At 36.2% G+C, this 18,737-nt stretch overlaps 1 protein-coding gene across 2 annotated transcripts in view; it reads left to right on the forward strand.

The window, feature by feature from the left end:
• The window catches only part of RAB11FIP3 (RAB11 family interacting protein 3), a 156,375-nt gene that overhangs the window by 36,319 nt on the left and 101,319 nt on the right, over window positions 1-18,737 (forward strand). For both annotated transcript variants that reach the window (XM_043967092.1, XM_043967100.1), the window contains exon 2: window positions 16,560-16,653. In XM_043967092.1, coding sequence (XP_043823027.1) covers window positions 16,560-16,653 — 94 coding nt within the window. The remainder of the gene's footprint in view (window positions 1-16,559; window positions 16,654-18,737) is intronic.

Below are 18,737 nucleotides of genomic sequence, written 5' to 3' on the forward strand. Positions count from 1 at the left end.
TTTAAGTTTTCTTCTCTCGAGGCAAAAAATCCCGTTCTTTCAACCGAGCCTCGGGAATATTGTTTCAAGCCTTCTCATCATTCTGCTTAGACAAGTTTGTTAATGTCCTCCCTGTATTTTGGGGAGGATGTAACTGAATGCTGTACCTGACATGTATTCTTTTCACCAGTCATTCTGAACATTGTATTTCTGTTAATATAGCCTAATATCACATCAGCTTTTTCAACAGTCACATTATTTTATTGACTCGTTGAGCTTAGTTTTTAAAAATTCCTTGGTCTTTTTCATGTGACTTGTCTAGCCAGTTTTTCTCCATTCCTGTACTTCTACAGCTGATGTTTTGACTTAAAATTTATCCCTGTTAAGTTTCATCTTAATAGGTTTGGCTCACTATTGCCATCTGAGATCTTTTTCAGACTCCAGCTCAGTCATCCAATGTATTATTAGCGATCCCTCCCAGCTTAATGTTACCCACACATTTATCCCTATCCCAGTGTCTTATACTGGCAGTTACAGATGTTAACTGTCCAAATGTCTAATATAATTATGCATTTGTTATATGAAAAGTTTTTCTCTTTAGACAGAAGAAAAAGAGAAGAGTGGAACCTTCACAATGGGCGTGGGCCTTTGTATGTCTATATTACTGTGTTGGATTGGACTTGGAAACTTTCAGAGGAGTAGAAATAAGGTCTCTAACACAACATAAGATGGGGTCTTTGGCATATGAGTATTTTCAAAGATTTTTAATATTTCTTTCTTTTTTTTGTGGGTCAATTGGGGTTAAGTGACTTGCCCAGGGTCACATAGCTAGTAAATGTTAAGTGTCTGAGGTCAGATTTGAACTCAGGTCCTCCTGAATCCAGGGTCAGTGCTCTATCCACTGTGCCACCTAGCTGCCCCCTCATAGAATTTTGAATTGTAAAAGACCTTAGGAATTATTCATTTAATTTCCCCTCACTCATTTTACTGATGGAAAACTGAGTTCCATATAAAGGAAATCACTTCAAGGTCACGTGGCTAGCTTATGGTAGAATTAGGATATGTAACGATAGGAATGATGCCATCTGCTGGAGACTTACTGTAGAAATGAGGTGAACATCTCTGAGGGCAAGACCTGCGTCTTTTCTTTGGCATCAGGAAGTGACGTTTGCTGGTGGGAGGAAGAAGGGGGAGCCGGGCGCTCTGTCTCTCTCTCTTTTCCTGGGGACACTGGTGGAGAAGGGAGCTAGAAATGTGCTCTCCCTTTAATAGATAGATGAATGTAGGCCTTTCTTTCTCTCTTTATCAAATTCTTATTCTCCTTAATAAATGCTTAAAAGTCTAACTCTTGCTAAAGCTTATAATTTATTGGTGACCACTCATTAGATATTTTAGACAGTTTAGCTAGAATTTTAGCCTTAACAGATATGAACCCATTCTTCTTTAGAAATGCTTTTTTCGTTATGGTATTCCCTAAGGGGGAAAACATTTTTCATATGCAACAGACAATGACAGAATTTGTTATGTAGGTAAATAGTGTCATAGGCTTAGGGGAAAGGGACTGGCCCAGTGATTTCCTTGATATAGGAAGTTCCCAAATTAAGGAAACTTCACCTGCCCCTTAAGAGTGATGGACAAGCGCAGTGGATAGAGCACTGGCCCTGGAGTCAGGAGTACCTGGTTTCAAATCCAGCCTCAGACACTTAACACTTACGAGCTGTGTGACCGTGGGCAAGTCACTTAACCCCAATTGCCTCACTAAAAAAAAAAAAAGAGTGATGGACAATTTGAAAGATTAAAACTATACTTTAAAAAAAATCCTAACCTATGATTTTATTGGTAGAGGAACACCTTCAATCAAGGCTCCCCAACAAATACAGGGAAATATTTCTGCAATTTATAGTCTGTGGTGCTGAGAGATTAAATTACTTAAGCAGAGCCAGAATATGTCAGCAGTAGGACTTGAACCCAGGTCGTACTGACTCCATGGCTGATGATCTTTCTTGTGTGCCAAGGTGGCTCTTATCTACCCATTTTTTACTATTGATGATTACCAGGACATTGATGTCACCAGTTAACATTCCCAATTTAGTTTTTAGGAAGAAAGAATAGGACTAAATGACTTAACAAAGTTTGGGAACTAAAGTGTAAATTAAGTATTTCAGATGAGTCAAAAGTTTTTGCTTAGAAATAGGGCAAGTTAAAACTAAACAAGTAGAAAAAAAAGGATATTTGTGTCAAAAAGACTGATAGCGGGGCAGCTAGATGGCGCAGTGGATAGAGCACCGGCCCTGGAGTCAGGAGTACCTGAGTTCAAATCCGGCCTCAGACACTTAACACTTACTAGCTGTGTGACCCTGGGCAAGTCACTTAACCCCAATTGCCTCACTAAAAAAAAAAAAAAAAGACTGATAGCCATAAATGAAAACCTGAATGTCATCTGATAAAAATACAACCTGTTTTAATTGTTCAAGGCTGTTTGTTTCATTTTAAAACTATACAACCTTTTTTCCAGTTCTTGTGAAAGACAGCTGACAATGTGAATACTGGGTTCAAGTCCAGTTTCTGAAATATAATGACTGAGTGACCCTGAGCAAGTCACTGACTCTCAGTGCATTCTGGGAGGTGCTCTTTTCTAGTGCTGGCTTTGCTGGTAAGGGGCCTGCTAGACTTGTTGTGCAGTTCAGGGATAGAAGTCACTTGCTGTAATTTCTTGATTTAGGCTGGTGCAAACTTCAGGGTTTTGCTAGAGTAGGTATGTGGGACCTGGGTGACCTGCCTCCCATTCAGGTAACCATCTTGGCAGTAAATGCACCATCTTATTATGCTGATAAGAATAGAGTTACACAGTTGTAACTTAAGTTAATGGAAGGGTACTCCCCTAGAGTGGCACATAGGGGATAACTTGACCCATTTTGGGAAATTTCACTTAGTTCAGATACAGAAAGAATTGATGGAATGTTCAGTTGAAATATACACTCTTAGATTTTTTGGTTAGAAGTCAGTATTAAAGAGGCTATTTGGATTTTAATAGTAATAATAGATAACTCTGTGGTGCTTTAAGGTTTGCAAAGCTCTTTGCACATATTGTTTTATTAGATACTAACAACAACCCGGTGAGGTCAGGGCAATTATTATACCCATTTTGTAGATGAAGAAATTGAGGCACACAGAGGTTAAGTGACTTGTCTAGGGTCATACCATCTAGTGTTTGAGGCAGGATTCCAACTTGGGTCTTCCTGACTCCAAGTCCACCATTCTGTCTCCTCATCTATCTAACTGACCAGCCAAAATGTAAGGAAAAAAACTTCCTAACAATTAGAACTGTCCAAAAATAGAGTGAGCTGCCATAGAAAGTAGTTGATTTCTTAACACTTAAAGCTTTCAAGATGAAGGTAGAGGTCGGTCCATTTTTACAAAAGCTGTTCTGACCCAGCTTCTGACTTTGTGGACTGTATGCCCTAAATACAGTCTTAATCTGGAATTTTCCTTTAGTGCCTGGACCTCCTTACCCTGAAACATTCCTTGTTTTCCTGTGATTTTCTGATCTTGGAACATCCCTCTACTTGGCTGGCCCCTGTCCCATTGGTGAGCCCCTCTCTAGGTTTCTATCTTGGGGATGTGCTCTGCCTGGCTATGGTTCATTCCCCTCCTGAGGCTGGGCTTTGGACTATCTGGACATTGCTATCTTCTTCTCCCTCTTCCTGATTTTCATTTCATTTTTGGATGATCTCCCCCCATTAGAATGGAAGCTCCTCCAGGGCAGGGACTGTCTTTTTGCTTGTATTTGCATCTCCAGTGCTTTGCACAGTACTTGGTATATAGTGTTTAATAAATGACCATTGCCTTGCCTTGGCTTTTATTTTTAGCTCTTCTCAATTTGACAAATACCAATAAATATGAAGATTTCTGTCTACAAAGATAAAAATAAAAAGAGGATTATAATGAAACCATGATTATCTATAACATACAGCTTTCCCCCCTGCAAAGTATATAATACATTCTGAACACTAGTTCCAGAGATATTTCACTTGTCTGTTGTCCTCTGAATATCATTCTCTTCTGTGCATTTTAAAAAAATGCTTTGCGACAGCTAGGTGGTGCAGTGGATAAAGCACCAGCCTTGGCTTCAGTAGAACCTGGGTTCAAATCCTCAGACACTTTACACTTACTAGCTGTGTGACCCTGGGGAAGTCACTTAACCCTCATTGCCCTGCCCCCAAACAAACAAACAAACAAAATCTTCCTTGTTGCCCTTATTATTCCTTTAAAAATATCTATTGTTACTTCTTTGCTTTTAATTGTCCTATTCCCCACCAAAAGAAACCCTCCTTTGTAACCCCTAAGCATGATCAAAGAAAATAAATATACACATTGGTCATGTTACTATAGGCAGCTTTTCAAGGAAGTTTCAGAGCAGATTCATTCCTGTTTAGGTATGGATTGAACCTGAAACCTTCCCTGATTACCCTTCTCCCTAACCTAGAAGTGGTTTTTCCCCCATCTTATCTCATAATCTATCTTTTGCATTTATTGTCTAATTTTTATTTTATTATTCTTCTTGTTTCATCTCTCCTTATTAGACTATAAGCTCCTTGAGGAGAAGGACTTTTGTTTTTGCCATTTCATTCCCAGAGCCTAGCCCAAAGCCTGATACATAGAAGGTGCTTAATAAATGTCTATTGAATAAATAACTTCCTAATACCTAATTGGTACTTAATGCAGTTTCAGGTGTTGGTTGGACTAGATGACCTTTGAGGTTCCTTCTAATTTTGGGATTTTATGATTTATATATATTTATATTTTTATATATATATATATATGTATACACTATATATATATCTATACACACATACAAATATATCTTTTCTTTCTTTCTTTCTTTCTTTCTTTCTTTCTTTCTTTTGTTGGCGGGGCAGCAAGGATTAAATGACTTACTCAGGGTCACACAGCTAGTAAGTGTCTAGTGTCTGAGGCCAGATTTGAACTCAGGTCCTCCTGAATCCAGGGCCAGTGCTTTATGCACTATGCCACCTAGCTGTCCCTAATTATATTATTTTTGAAATAAAATTCAATAAACATTTATTAAGTTCCTACTGCGTGCTGAACAGTAAGAAGCCCTAGGGGAGATGAAAAGTTAAGATGAGCGTTGGCTCTTGAAGCACTTGGAATCTAATACTACAAGGCAAAAGAGAAGTGTGAAGCAAGCTCTGGTAGGCCTGGAGGGAAAAGTTCTTTGGGAGAGGAAACTTGGGAGGAAAATCCAGGAAAACTTTTCAGATAAGAGGTAGTATTTGAATAAGGCTTTCATTTTAAAGGAGAGATGGGGATCCACCTGGGGAGGAAAAGGGGAGAGGGAGGGAATGAATGTATATGAAAGGTCTATAAACGCTTGCTGACTTTTTCCCTTTTTCTGTAATAGAGCCCTTAAATTTCTTTATGTTCTGAATTTGACAAACCAACAAACATGAACATTTCCAAATACAAAGAATGGTGCTATATATGAAACCATGCAATTCTTATAACACACAGCTTTTTTAAAAAAAAGTAATTCCTGATGAAATTTTGTCAGATAGCCTCCGTATGATTTTACAGTTAATTTTTTGAAATTGAATCATAAACCCACTTTTTAAATGGAATTTTTAAATCCTGGAAATTACTTTTGGATCATATGACCAACAAGATGGAGAACTAGACATTTTCTCTGAACCTCACAATCTCTCAAGCCTCTCTGCAGTAGGAATTTTGTACAAGAGGTACAACATTTTCAACCCTCTCTATGGCTATAAGACACCAAGAAGCCAAACAAGGTAACAAGTCAGTAATCTGACAGCAGAGAAGGTGAATTCCTAAGCCCTAAAATGCTCACTCATTATCGCCTTCCTACTACCTGCTATGCTCTTTCATCTAGGGTTACACAAACTGGCCCACAGGCTTACAACAGAATTCAATTCTATCCTCCTTGCTTCTTGCAGTGGTAGAAAATCAAAACACAGAATCTTGCTTAGGCTGGGACAGCTGTAATCGAGCTCAACCAGAGAACTGAGTAACAGAGTAAACTGGGATAAAGATATGTGTAGGGGACTGTGAATTCTGATGATAGTCTATCTGTACATCACATGCTTTTAGGAATGATGACTTGATATAGATAAGAGAATGATACTTTCAAAAGAAACCTAATTAGTTTCCAGGAAATCAGCTGATAAATGGACTTTGGACCCCTATCCTATGTTAGAATGTAAGAAGTACAAGTAATCCTGAGGGAAAGAACAGTTTAGTTGAGGTCAGTTCTGTTCTGCCCCGCCCCCCTTCCCCGAAGTCACTTTGGACAGAGCTTGAAGACTATGAAATGTGAATTGTTCAGTGTGGGAAAAGGCATTTGAGATCCAGTCCCCAGAGAAACTGCTATCAAAGGGGAAGGAGTCAGAAAGTGAACAATAAATATTTTTATTTATAGTTTTGGGTTCCAATTTTTATCCCTCTTTCCTTCCCTTCCCTTCTCCCTCCCTGAGGAGGCAAGCAGTCAGATATGGGTTATACATGTATGATTATGTAAAACATTACTATATTTGTCATTTTGTACAAGAAAGCTTGATTAAAAGAAAAAAATGAAAGTGACAAATAGCATGCTTCAGTCTGTTCCATCAATATCAGTTCTTTCTTTGGAGGTGGATAGTATGTTTCATCAATAGTCCTTTGGGATTGTCTTGGATCATTGTATTGTTGAGAATAGTCAAGCCATTCACAGTTCTTTATGAAACAATATTGCTGTCTCTGTGCACAATGTTCTCTTGGTTCTGCTCACTTCACAATACATCATTTCATACATGTTTTTCCAGGCCTTTCTGAAGTCATCCTGCTTGTCATTTTTTATAGCACAGTAATATTCCATCACCATCATACAACACAGTTTGTTTAGCCATTTCCCAGTTGATGAGCATTCCTTTGATTTCCAATTCTTAGCCACCACAAAAAGAGGTGCTATAAATATTTTTGTTCAAATACATCTTTTTCTCCTTTGGGGAATGTCTTTGGGATATAAACCAAGCACTGGTATTGCTGGATCAAAGAGTATGCACACATGCCCCCTCCTTGGGGGCAGCTAGGTGGCACAGTGGATAGAGCACCAGCCCTGGATTCAGAAGGACCTGAGTTCAAATCCAGCCTCAGATACTTGACCCTGGGCAAATCACTTAACCCTCATTGCCCTGAAAAAAACAAACAAACAAACGAACAAAAACAAAAGAGTATGCATAGTTCTATAGGCCTTTGGGCATAGTTCCAAATTGCTCTCCAGAATGGTTGGATCTTTTCACAGCTCCACCAACAGTGGATTAGCATCCAGTTTTCCCATATCCCCTCCACCATCCAATATTTTCCATTTTTGTTATATTTGCCACTCTGATAGGTGTGAGGTGATAACTCAGAGTTGTTTTAATTTGCATTTCTCTGATCAGTAGTGATCTAGAGCATTTTTCCATATGATTATAAAGAGCTTTGATTTCTTAATCTGAAAACTGTCTGTTCATATCCTTTGACTATTTATCAATTGGGGAATGACTTGTATTTTTATAAATTTGACTCAGTTCTCTATATATTTGAGAAATGAAGCCTTTATCAGAGATATTTGTTTCAAAAATTCTTTCCCAATTTTCTACTTCCCTTGTAATCTTGGTTACATTAGTTTTGTTTGTGCAAAAGCTTTTTAATGTTATATAATCAAAATTTATTCGTAGATATATGGACTCTTTTAGCTAATCTAGAGGCCATATTCCCTTCTCTTATCAGTACTTTCTCTCTTTATGTTCAAGGTTTTTAATTTAATTTTCTTGAGGGCAACTAGGTGGTACAGTGGATAAAGTTCTGGCCCTGGATTCAGGAAGACCTGAGTTCAAATCCAGCCATTAGACACTTGATACTTACTAGCTGTGTGACCCTGGGCAAGTCACTTAACCCTCATTGCCCCACCGCCCCCCAATTTTTAAAATAATAATTTAATTTTCTTCCTCCTGAGGTCTTTGGTGAGGTCAGACTTTTTTTTTTTAATTCCCATATTGAAAACTGGAAAACAGTATGGCAGAAACTAGGTGTAGACCAGCATTCACACCATTTACTAAATTAAAGTCAAAATGGGTACATGATTTGCACATAAAGGATGTTACCACGGCAAATTAAGAGAGTAAGGAATCATTTATCTGTCAGATTTATGGGCAGAGGAAGAATTTAGGACCAAAGAAGGTATGGAGAGTAAAATAAAATATAAAATAGATAATTTTGATTATATAAATTTACACTATGGATTCCCAAAAGAGGATGTTCCTGAATGGTTTAAAAGAGAACAAAAGACAGAGACTCAAATGAAGACCTAACAATGAAATCCTAAATAATAAGTGGATCAAAGAATAAATCATAGAAACAATAATTCTATAAATGAAAATGATAGTAATAAAACAACACACCAAAATTTCTGGGATTCAGCTAAGGCAATACTCAGAGGAAAAACCATATCCCTACAAGCATACATTTATAATATAGAAAAAAGAGAAGATTAATGAACTGAATTTGCATTTAAAAATTAGAAAGCCAACAAATAATCCAAAAATAAGCACAAAAGAGGATCAAAAATAACAGGGACATACAAGAACTTTCTCCATTAAATACCAGAGTAAAGTAGGGATGCTCATTCTCCCTTCTGTTATTTGGTAGAGTTCTGGAAATGCTAACAATAGCAATGATATAGAGAAAGAAATTAAAGGCACAAAGATTGGTAAAGAAGAAATAAACTATCCCTATTTGCTAATGGTTGACTTCACTTGGAATTATGCAAATAAGTGACTAAAACATCAGTACTCTTTGACCCAGTAATTCCCCTCCTATACTTATTTTCTAAATGATAAGAAAATTCCCATATGCACTAAAATGTTTTTAATAGTACTTTTTATGGTACAAAATAATGGAATGAAATGCCTATCAATTGGGAAATGATTGAACAAATTGTAATACATGAATATAATTACTCTTATGTAAGAAATCATGAATGCAGAGAAACATGGAAAGTCCTACATGAACTGATGCAGTGAAATAAGCAAAACTAAGAAATCAGTATGCACATTGACTACAGCAATGTGGTAGTATATGGAAAGAATAGCCACAAAAAATCAAAAGTTAATGTTGCAAAGTTATAAGAAGCAAGTATGGCTTGAAAGAAGAGATAAGACACTCCCAACTCCACCCTTTTGTGGAATTAGGAGGTCTCCAAGTGTCACATATTGCAAAATTTAAGATTTTTTTGAATAAGTGATCAGTTGTGCTGTTATATATATATATATATATATATATATATATATATATACACACACACATACACACACACACATACATACATATGTTTACACATATACACACATTGATTGATTGATTGATTATATGGAATGGCTCCCTGGAAGGGGAAAAACTTACTTTTTAAATATCTGGCTTTTGACCACTAAATATACAGTACTAATTTTTAAGAATAGTTTTTAAAATGACCCATAACAATTTCTTACTAATCCAACTGTGTCAAAAGGGTTTTTGCATTCAATAAAAGTATTTCATTGAAGAAGATGAAAGTGATTAGAGGTTTCAATTACATGTTTTCCATTGTAATTGACTTAAGGCTGACTGCTTCTCTAAATTGTGCATTTTAGAGCCAAAAGCAGTTCAGTTATTTGGGGGTAAATAATGAGTGGTGGTTCAAGTTGTAAAATTATATACAGTAGAATGTTATATATTAGTAATTATATACTAAATTCAACAAGTAGAGGTAAATTGCCCTATAGTTCCATTGGTTTTATCCATCTATTATATGTTCTATTTAGCAATTAATTCTGAAGATCTTCAGAGACAGGAATGAGTAATTAGGGTTATTTTTAAAAGTTAACAAAATTCTTCAAGGCCCAGCTTTTTTCTTTCACAGTGAATGGTCCTATTTTAGTCATTGTGAGAAAACTGCTTTATAGACAAATACAATAAGATTCTACTTTTATATAATATTTCGATAGAAATGCAAGTCTTACAAAACATAAATAGTAAAGAATTGAATGCTTTATAAACCTTTTATGTAATGTAAGACACTTAATGGCTATATTCTTCCACCCACTCCCCATTTGTTAATAAAAGGAAAAAAGAGTAATAATATTAAGTTATATCATGTAGTGCTTTAATGTCTACAAAGTACTTTAAATATATGTATATTTATATAGTGTGTATATGTACATATATCTACCTATCTATATCTGTCTGTCTAATCTCATTTGATCCTTATAACAACCTTGTAAAGTATAATCCTCATTTTACAAATGAGGAAATAGGGTAAGAGAGGTTCATTGACTTGATTAGGGTCACACAGCTAAGAAAGTTTCTATCTGGGTTTCCTGACTCCAAGTCTAACATCCATCTACTATGCCACAAAGCTGTATTATATATTGTTCTAATTCGATATTCAAAACTATTACTTTGGCAACTTACCCCAAGACTTTTTTTAGTGAAAAGCTTTTGTTTTTACCAAATGAACTTGATCCATAATGCTCTATAATTATTGACAGTATACTATTTATTGTTTGGAATCTTTTTACAAAAAATGTTCAATAGGAAAATTTTGTCATAATTCTAAATAGAGTACAATTAATGATTATTTTATTTTATTATTGAATAATAGGAGATTAATCTTCTATTGTCTGGCCTTATCCAGAAGCATAATGATCTGAAAAGGTTAGTTGTAGGAATTCTATAACTTTGGATTCTTGTAGGCATAGAACTCTGTTGTATTTTACCATATCACTGAAAGTGGTTTTGCATATACTTTAAACTGCTTATGTGGTAGGAAGGAACTGTTATTAAAGGGACATACAATATGCAGTTTCATTCTTTGTCTATTGGATTGGTAATCAAAATATTATTCCAATTTTGTTTAAAGTATGAAATGACAAAGTTTTTCTAAATTTTAATGCCTTCCCTCTGAGACTATCCCCCAGTTTATTCTATATGTAGATACCTTATTTGTAGAGGTGTTTCTGTGTTTTTCTCCCCATTAGACAGTGATCTCCTTGATCACAGGAACTTTTTTTTGGTTTGACATTGATTTCCAGTGCTTAGCACAGTGCTTGGAACATAGTAGACACTTAATAAATGCTTACTGAATGACTGTCTGGAAAATTCTTGTCAAATCATTTGTATGAAATAGCATCTAAGGGCAACTAGATGGTGCAGTGGATAAAGCACTGGCCCTGGATTCAGGAGGACCTGAGTTCAAATCCAGCCTCAGACACTTGATCAACACTTACTAGCTATGTGACCTTGGGCAAGTCACTTAACCCTCATTGCCCCACAAAAAAACAAAAAACAAAAAACAAAACCAAAAAAATCTTTGCAATTTCCCAGAGATGAGTGAACACATGCTCTTCACCCTATTCACTATAGGGTCTACCTAAAATAGCATCTATATGATAGATGCTTTAGTTTGCTTGATTTTTTTCTTTCTATGATTCATTTTCTATGAAAATTACTAGTCTTGCTAAAATTCTTATATTTCTGCATAAATAGATTTAACCTCCAAATATTCATCTTCATGCCAGTTGCTAGGCTGCTGCTGTTATAGAAACTCATTACTTAAAACAGAGCCCTGAAATCTCAGATATCTTAGGCAAAGGAATCACATGAGATCTTCTACCTTAATTTGTACTTTGTTTTTGTTTTAAAACTTAAAAAAAATAGAATTCCTAATAATTCACTAAAGAAGATTGTAAAGGAGGTCAAATAAAATTAACTAGGAGGTCTTTGGGTATAGAAGAAAGGGGTTTGAATCTGTAAATAAAAATACAAGTAGTATTTTCCTTTCTTAAGAAATGATGTTGCATTGTATATGATTAGAAATCAGAGGTCTTGAGTTTGTATCCCAGCTCTTCTACTTACTACCTGAGTGAAGTTGGTCAAGGGTCTTCAGACACCTCTCTGCTACCCAGTTTCTCTATCTATAAAATAAGGAGGCTGGACTAAATCACCTCCAAAGTCTTTTTTTTTTTTTTTTGGCAGGGCAATGGGGGTTAAGTGACTTGCCCAGGGTCACACAGCTAGTAAGTGTCAAGTGTCTGAGGCCGGATTTGAACTCAGGTACTCCTAAATCCAGGGCCGGTGCTTTATCCACTGCGCCACCTAGCTGCCCCCCAAAGTATTTTTTAAAATCTATAACTCTATATAATATTTGGATCTTGGGCAAATAACGTCACTTATCTATTTCCTCATCTATAAAATGAGGAGGTTGGATTAGGTGATCTCTAATATCTTGGTTACAAATACACATAAATTGGGGGCGGCTAGGTGATGTGGTAGATAAAGCACTGGCCCTGGATTCAGGAGGACCTGACTTCAAATCTGGCCTCAGACACTTGACACTTCCTTAGCTGTGTGACCCTGGGCAAGTCACCTAACCCTCATTGCCCCCCCCCAAACTTCACAGATACACAAAATTACTATATAACTCTACAATTTAATTGTAGGTAGATAATGGGGAGGGGGACCCTAGATTTAAAGAGATTTTTGTATCTTTGTGATCACTCCCCTTTTTGTTTAAAACAAAACTTAATTAAAAAAAAAACCTTTTTTTTGTTTGTTTTTCTTGCCTTCTCAGTGGGTGGGAGAAGAGTTAGAGGAATAGAAAGAAATCAGAAATGAAAAAAAAAGAATAAAAAATTCTTGTGCTCTGAAAAAATTAGTTTAAAGCTTAAAAAAAAACAAAGAAAAAATCATTTAATCCATTCTCTCATTTTAAAGATGGGGAAACTGAACTAGGGAGAGAAAGTAATTTGTTCAAGGTGACACAGTTGTCTCCTGATTAATCGTCATCTCAAAGTTTCTTTTGCTCCTATAGTCCTACCATAGGAATATGTAATACTTTGAAAGGAAATTAGATCAAAATGGAATGGCAGTTTATAGGCTGGTAGACTATAGTAAAAAGAGTGAAGGGAATTATTTCTAGGATGTTTTCATCCTTTGCATGTCCTTTTCGATTTTTGTTTTTGTTTTTTTGTTTGTTTGTTTGTTTTGGTGAGGCACTTGGGGTTAAGTGACTTGCCCAGGGTCACACAGCTAGTAAGTGTCAAGTGTCTGAGGCTGGATTTGAAGTCAGGTCCTCCTGAATCCAGGGCCAGTGCTCTCTCCACTGAACCACCTAGCTTCCCATTGCATGTCCTTTTCATTTATCCTTCCCCCCTCCCCATCCCCATTCCCCAATCCCCTTTCTTGCAATTTGATAGAGTGCTAAACTTGGATAGTGAATAATCATTACACTCTTTATATTATATATGTAAGGTGTGTGTTTAAATAAAAGGAGGCATTATAAAGGTTTTTTTCTTTTATTTCAACTCAATATTTGCTGTAATCACTGGTTATCATGATAAGGCCAAATATATCTGTAGTCTCTGAGTTCATAGAAGACTCATGTACGTGTATACAGATTCTGTAACTTTGGAAATGACTTCTGTCCAGAATGTAAAACTGACATCTTAACTAGTTTTATTTTTCTAGAACCTATTGATGTTGAGATGAATAATGTTTATAAACTACTTGAGGTGGGAAAAGTACTTTTTAAAATACAAATGTATCATTGTTCTGAATAAGAAAATCTATATCTTAATCTAAACCACACAATGTAAGGAAGTGGACCAAGAATCAGGAAACCCAGCTTTTGATTTCTTTTCTGGAGATGACTGTGTTGCATTGGCCAAGTTACTCTATCTAAATCAGTTTCCACATCTGTAAAACCAGAGGCTTGGATGAGATTATTTCCCCCCTTTCTTTGTTGTTTTTTTTACAATTATTATTATTATTTTAAAGAACAGAGACCTTTTTTTTTTCAGTTCCAAACTCTTTCTTTCCCTCAACTCCATCTTTCCCATTGTGAAGGCAAGAAAAACAGGACCCATTACAAATATATAGTCATGCAAAATAAATTTCTGCATTTGTCATTTAAAAAAAAAAAAGGAAAAATATTCTTCAAGTTGCGCTCTGAGTCCATCTCTTCTCTATCTAGAAATGGATAACATGTTTTATCATGAGTCTTTTGGAATTGTGGTGGGTCATTTTGTTGGTCAGTTATTGTCTTTCAAAATCGATTGTCTACAGGGCAGCTAGGTGGCAGTAGATAGAGCACCGGCCCTTGAGTCAGGAGTACCTGAGTTCAAATCCGGCTTCAGACACTTGACACTAGCTGTGTGACCCTGGGCAAGTCACTTAACCCCAATTGCCTCACTAAAAAAAAAAAAAAATTGATTGTCTACAATAATCCTGTCACTGTGTAGATTGTTCTCCTGGTTCTGCTCATTTCACTTTTTTTGGGGGGGGGTGAGGCAATTGGGGTTAAATGACTTGCCCAGGGTCACACAGCTAGTAAGTGTCAAGTGTCTGAGGCTGGATTTGAACTCAGGTCCTCCTGAATCCAGGGACAGTGCCCTATCCACTGCACCACCTAGCTGCCCCTGCTCATTTCACTTTACATCAGTGTTAGATGATTTTTTTAGGACCTTTCTAACTTTTCCATTTTATTAATTTTACATTTTAAAGGATTCTTAAGACTACTGGCCTCATATGTAAAGAGGGTCTGTGAAAGTCAAAATAAAAAGTGAATGTAAACTTTTGAGGCATTTTATGGAACAGAAAATATGAGTGTATCAAGGATCAAGTAACATTTTCTTGACATTTTCTTGTTCGTGGTGATGAGAGTCACATAATGGGCAGAATGTTTGAACCTGTTGTATAGTGAGTTTATATCACTTGTGACCTCTGAACAACAGAGTTGCTATAACTTGCAGAACTTCGAAAACTGTATTCTTCCTCTCAAAAAATGTGGTTTATCGTTTATTTAAGAGCCTCTAGCCAATTTCTTCTTCCCAAAGTTCCAGGAATTCAGTGTATTTCTATAATTGTATGAGCGTTTGTTACATGTAAGATACTGTGCTAGATATCATAGAATACAAAGAATAAACCACAGTTCTTATCTTCATAGAATTTATTTTTCCTAGATTCTATTGTAATACTCCTGGCATGTTCCTTCTAACTTTGCTTCTCTATTCAGAAGAAGAGATTTTATTATCTTTTCATTCAGAATAAAACCTTTGATATTTTAGAGGTTGGTTTATTACTTTTGTATAAAATGTTCAGATACATAATGTGTATTTACGTAAATTGTTTTTATTATAAACTTGTCAACAAAAATAAACATAAAAAACTTTAGTAAAAATTCTTTTAGTAAAATCTTTTCCGAGTCCCCTAACCTTTAGCAGGGCAAAACCAAAATAATAAACAACAAATAAGAAGATAAGATACTTTTGTCCTGCCACATTTGACCCTGCTCTCTTTGTTCTTTTCATCACCTTTTTCCTTATTTTTCCTTTCTTTTTATTTCTCCTTTCCTTTGAAAAGTTCTCAATTTTTATTGTGTGTTGCTTTCATTTTATATTGCTTCGTATAGGTTTTCCAATATTTACTTGTTTATTTCATATTTATCATCCAAGTATTATAATATTCCATTATAATAATACAGCATGATTTATTCATTCTCCTAGACTTCTATCCTCATCCTGCTTTCCAGTGTGGACACTGACTCACCATTTGTCTCTCTTATTTTGTAACCTTTTATTTGTTCTCCAGTTGTTAGATTTTAGATTGTCTCTAATTTTTTTTTAATTGATACAAAGGAGTTATTAACATTTCTGTACATATAGATCCTTTTTTCTTCCTCATGTTGTTTTTGGTATAGAGTCCTAGTAGTGATCTTCATCCAGTGGAAAGAGTGCTAGCTCTGGAGTCAAGAGGACCTGGGTGTGAATCCCATCTCTAATGCTTCCTACCTGTGTGGCTTTGGACAAGTCACTTAATCTTTATGGGCCTCAGTTTCCTCATCTTTAAATTGAAGAGGTTAAATTAGATGACCTTTGAAGTCCTGTCAAGCTCTATATCTATGATTCTGTGATCTGTGATCAGTTTTGTGACTCTTACTACATGTAAGCCTGTTACTCTCCAAAATATTTGTACTAATCTGAATTCCTATCAGTGATGTATTCCTGTTTTCCTGCAGCTCTGCCAACTTAGGACCTGACTATTTTTTACATTTGATGTAATAGTTGTGAGGTAGTATAAAGTTTCTTGATTTACACTTCTTTGATAATTAGGCTTACAGAGTTCAAAATCTTTTCATGTGATTAGTGACAGTTTATATTTCCTCTTTCGCAACTTTTCTGTTTATGTCATGCATAGCTTTTAATTTTTTTATTTCTTTTTCCCCATATAAATATTTTATTATTTTCCAGTTATGTTTAGAGATAATTTTCAACATTTGTTTTTATAAGATTTCTAGTTTCAAATTTTTCTCCATCCTTTCCCTCCCTCCCCCCTCCCCAAGACAGCAAGTAATCTGATATAGATTATATATGTACAATCACATTAAACATATTTCTGCATTAGTCATGTAATGGGAGAAGAATCAGATGCATAGTTTTTAAGGTGAAAATATTTTTGTTACATTATCGTTCTCATTCTGTTAATTGCAGGTGAAGGATTTGACTAAATATCTGGATCCCAGCGGACTTGGTATCATCAGTTTTGAAGATTTTTATCGAGGGATTACAGCTATCAGCAATGGAGGTTAGTTTTAAAACAGTGTTTCTAATTATTTTGTCTCACATGACATGTCCTCTGCTTCTTTCACATTCCTCCATCTTTCAGGAGCTATGTGTAAAGCCTCTTTTGTGGCTAAATCTCACCCCACACTCCTCCTGTTTTTCTAGGCCTTCTTTTCACACTAACCTCAGCATCTTTCTTTCTTTTTTTTTTTTTTAGTGAGGCAATTGGGGTTAAGTGACTTGCCCAGGGTCACATAGCTAGTAAGTGTTAAGTGTCTGAGGCTGGATTTGAACTCAGGTACTCCTGACTCCAGGACTGGTTCTCTATCCACTGTGCCACCTAGCTGCCCCACCTCAGCACCTTTCTTAACCACCTGTAGCACTTCAGCCACTGCCAGTTGCCTCAAGAACCTTTTGCAGTACTTTGTCAACTTCCCATCTCTTTGAAGACTCCTAAATACCTAGGCCCCTAGTTACCTTTGGTTTCATCCCTTATTCCTTTGCCCCTAGACTTCTATCCTCATCCTGCTTTCCAGTGTGGACACTGACTCACCATTTGTCTCTCTTATTTTGTAACCTTTTATTTGTTCACAAAGCTACCATTATGTTTGATGCTCATGTTCTGAAGTTTTGAGTTAATCTGGTAATCATTTTCTTGTACCTCTTAACCTGATAAGGCAGGGACTCATCAGAGAATAAAAATGTTGAATGAGATAGACTACCTCTTTAGTGTACTCATATCACTTTGCTTAATTTCAATAGTTTATGCAGGTATATTTACAATCAGCTTAGCTGATAAGTTCAGGAACTGGGCTTGGGCCTAGAAGATCTAAGTTTGAATCCTTCATTACTAGCTATATAAACACAGGCAAATCAATTAACCTCAACTAAATGACTGGTAAACAAATAGCATCAGAGAGATGATATGCCAATGGATGGGGGTCTAGATCTAGACCAATTTGAGAAAATAAGCCAGGATTTAACTTTCCTTGTCTTTAAAATGGGAATAAGGATACTCACTCCCTAACTCATAGATCGGTTGTGTTGAAAGTCATTTGTAAAGCTTTCAGTATTATAGAAAAGGGAGTTAGTTCTGATGATGGGAGTGCTTCCAATACCCTGCAAGCATTGAGGGCAGCGTCCTAGCGGGTAAAAGTAAACCCCACTGAGGAATGTATCTCTATCTGTAGTGGCTCACAGTGATTATAGTATTTAGGAAAATGGCCAATTTGTCCTTTTCAGGAAAATCCTGTGAACAGTATGTTTTTGAAACCACATCCCCATTCTTGGTTAGTTTAGATAAGTTTGGTATAATGGAAGGGGTGCTGGATTTGAAGTCAGAAGATTTAGGTTCAATGCCCCACCTTGCTTACTGTAACCCTCATGACCTTGGGCATCCCACTTACCCTGTTTCATTCTTTTTTCTAAAAATTTTTTTTTTGGGGGGCAGGGCAGTGAGGGTTAAGTAACTTGTGCAGGATCACACTAGTACATGTCAAGTGTCTGACGCCAGATTTGAACCTAGGTCCTCCTGAATCTAGGGTCGGTGCTTTATCCACTGCGCCACCTAGCTGCCCCCTGATTCATTCTTCTTTTTTTTTTTTTAAGTAAGGCAATTGGGGTTAAGTGACTTGCCCAGGGTCACACAGCTAGTAAGTGTCAAGTGTCTGAGGCTGGATTTGAACTCAGGTCCTCCTGACTCCAGGGCCAGTGCTCTATCCACTGCACCACCTAGCTGCCCTGTATATGATTTTTCAAGGAAAACTAATCCTGAAAATATTGAAGTATAATGTAATTCCTGGCCTTTCAAAATGTTTTTCACCTGAGATGGACTGTTTTTTAAAAAAATGCTTGTGATGTTCTTTATGGAAAAAATGAAAAACTACTTCGTCTCAATAAAGTTGACTGTAGGATGGGGAAGGGAGGGGAAAATTAATGCAGCTGAATAGGGAAGCTATTGATAGAGTTCCTTTCATCTGAGGACATTGAAGTGTTTCACAAACTAGCACTTTTAGCATACAGAGGACAGATGGTATTTACAATATGTTATTGCAACAAACAGACAAATAGAAAAACATGATTCATTTTGCATTGAACTTTAAATCA

Source organism: Dromiciops gliroides, chromosome 1 (genome assembly GCF_019393635.1).
Source record: "Dromiciops gliroides isolate mDroGli1 chromosome 1, mDroGli1.pri, whole genome shotgun sequence".
NCBI lineage: Eukaryota > Metazoa > Chordata > Mammalia > Microbiotheria > Microbiotheriidae > Dromiciops > Dromiciops gliroides.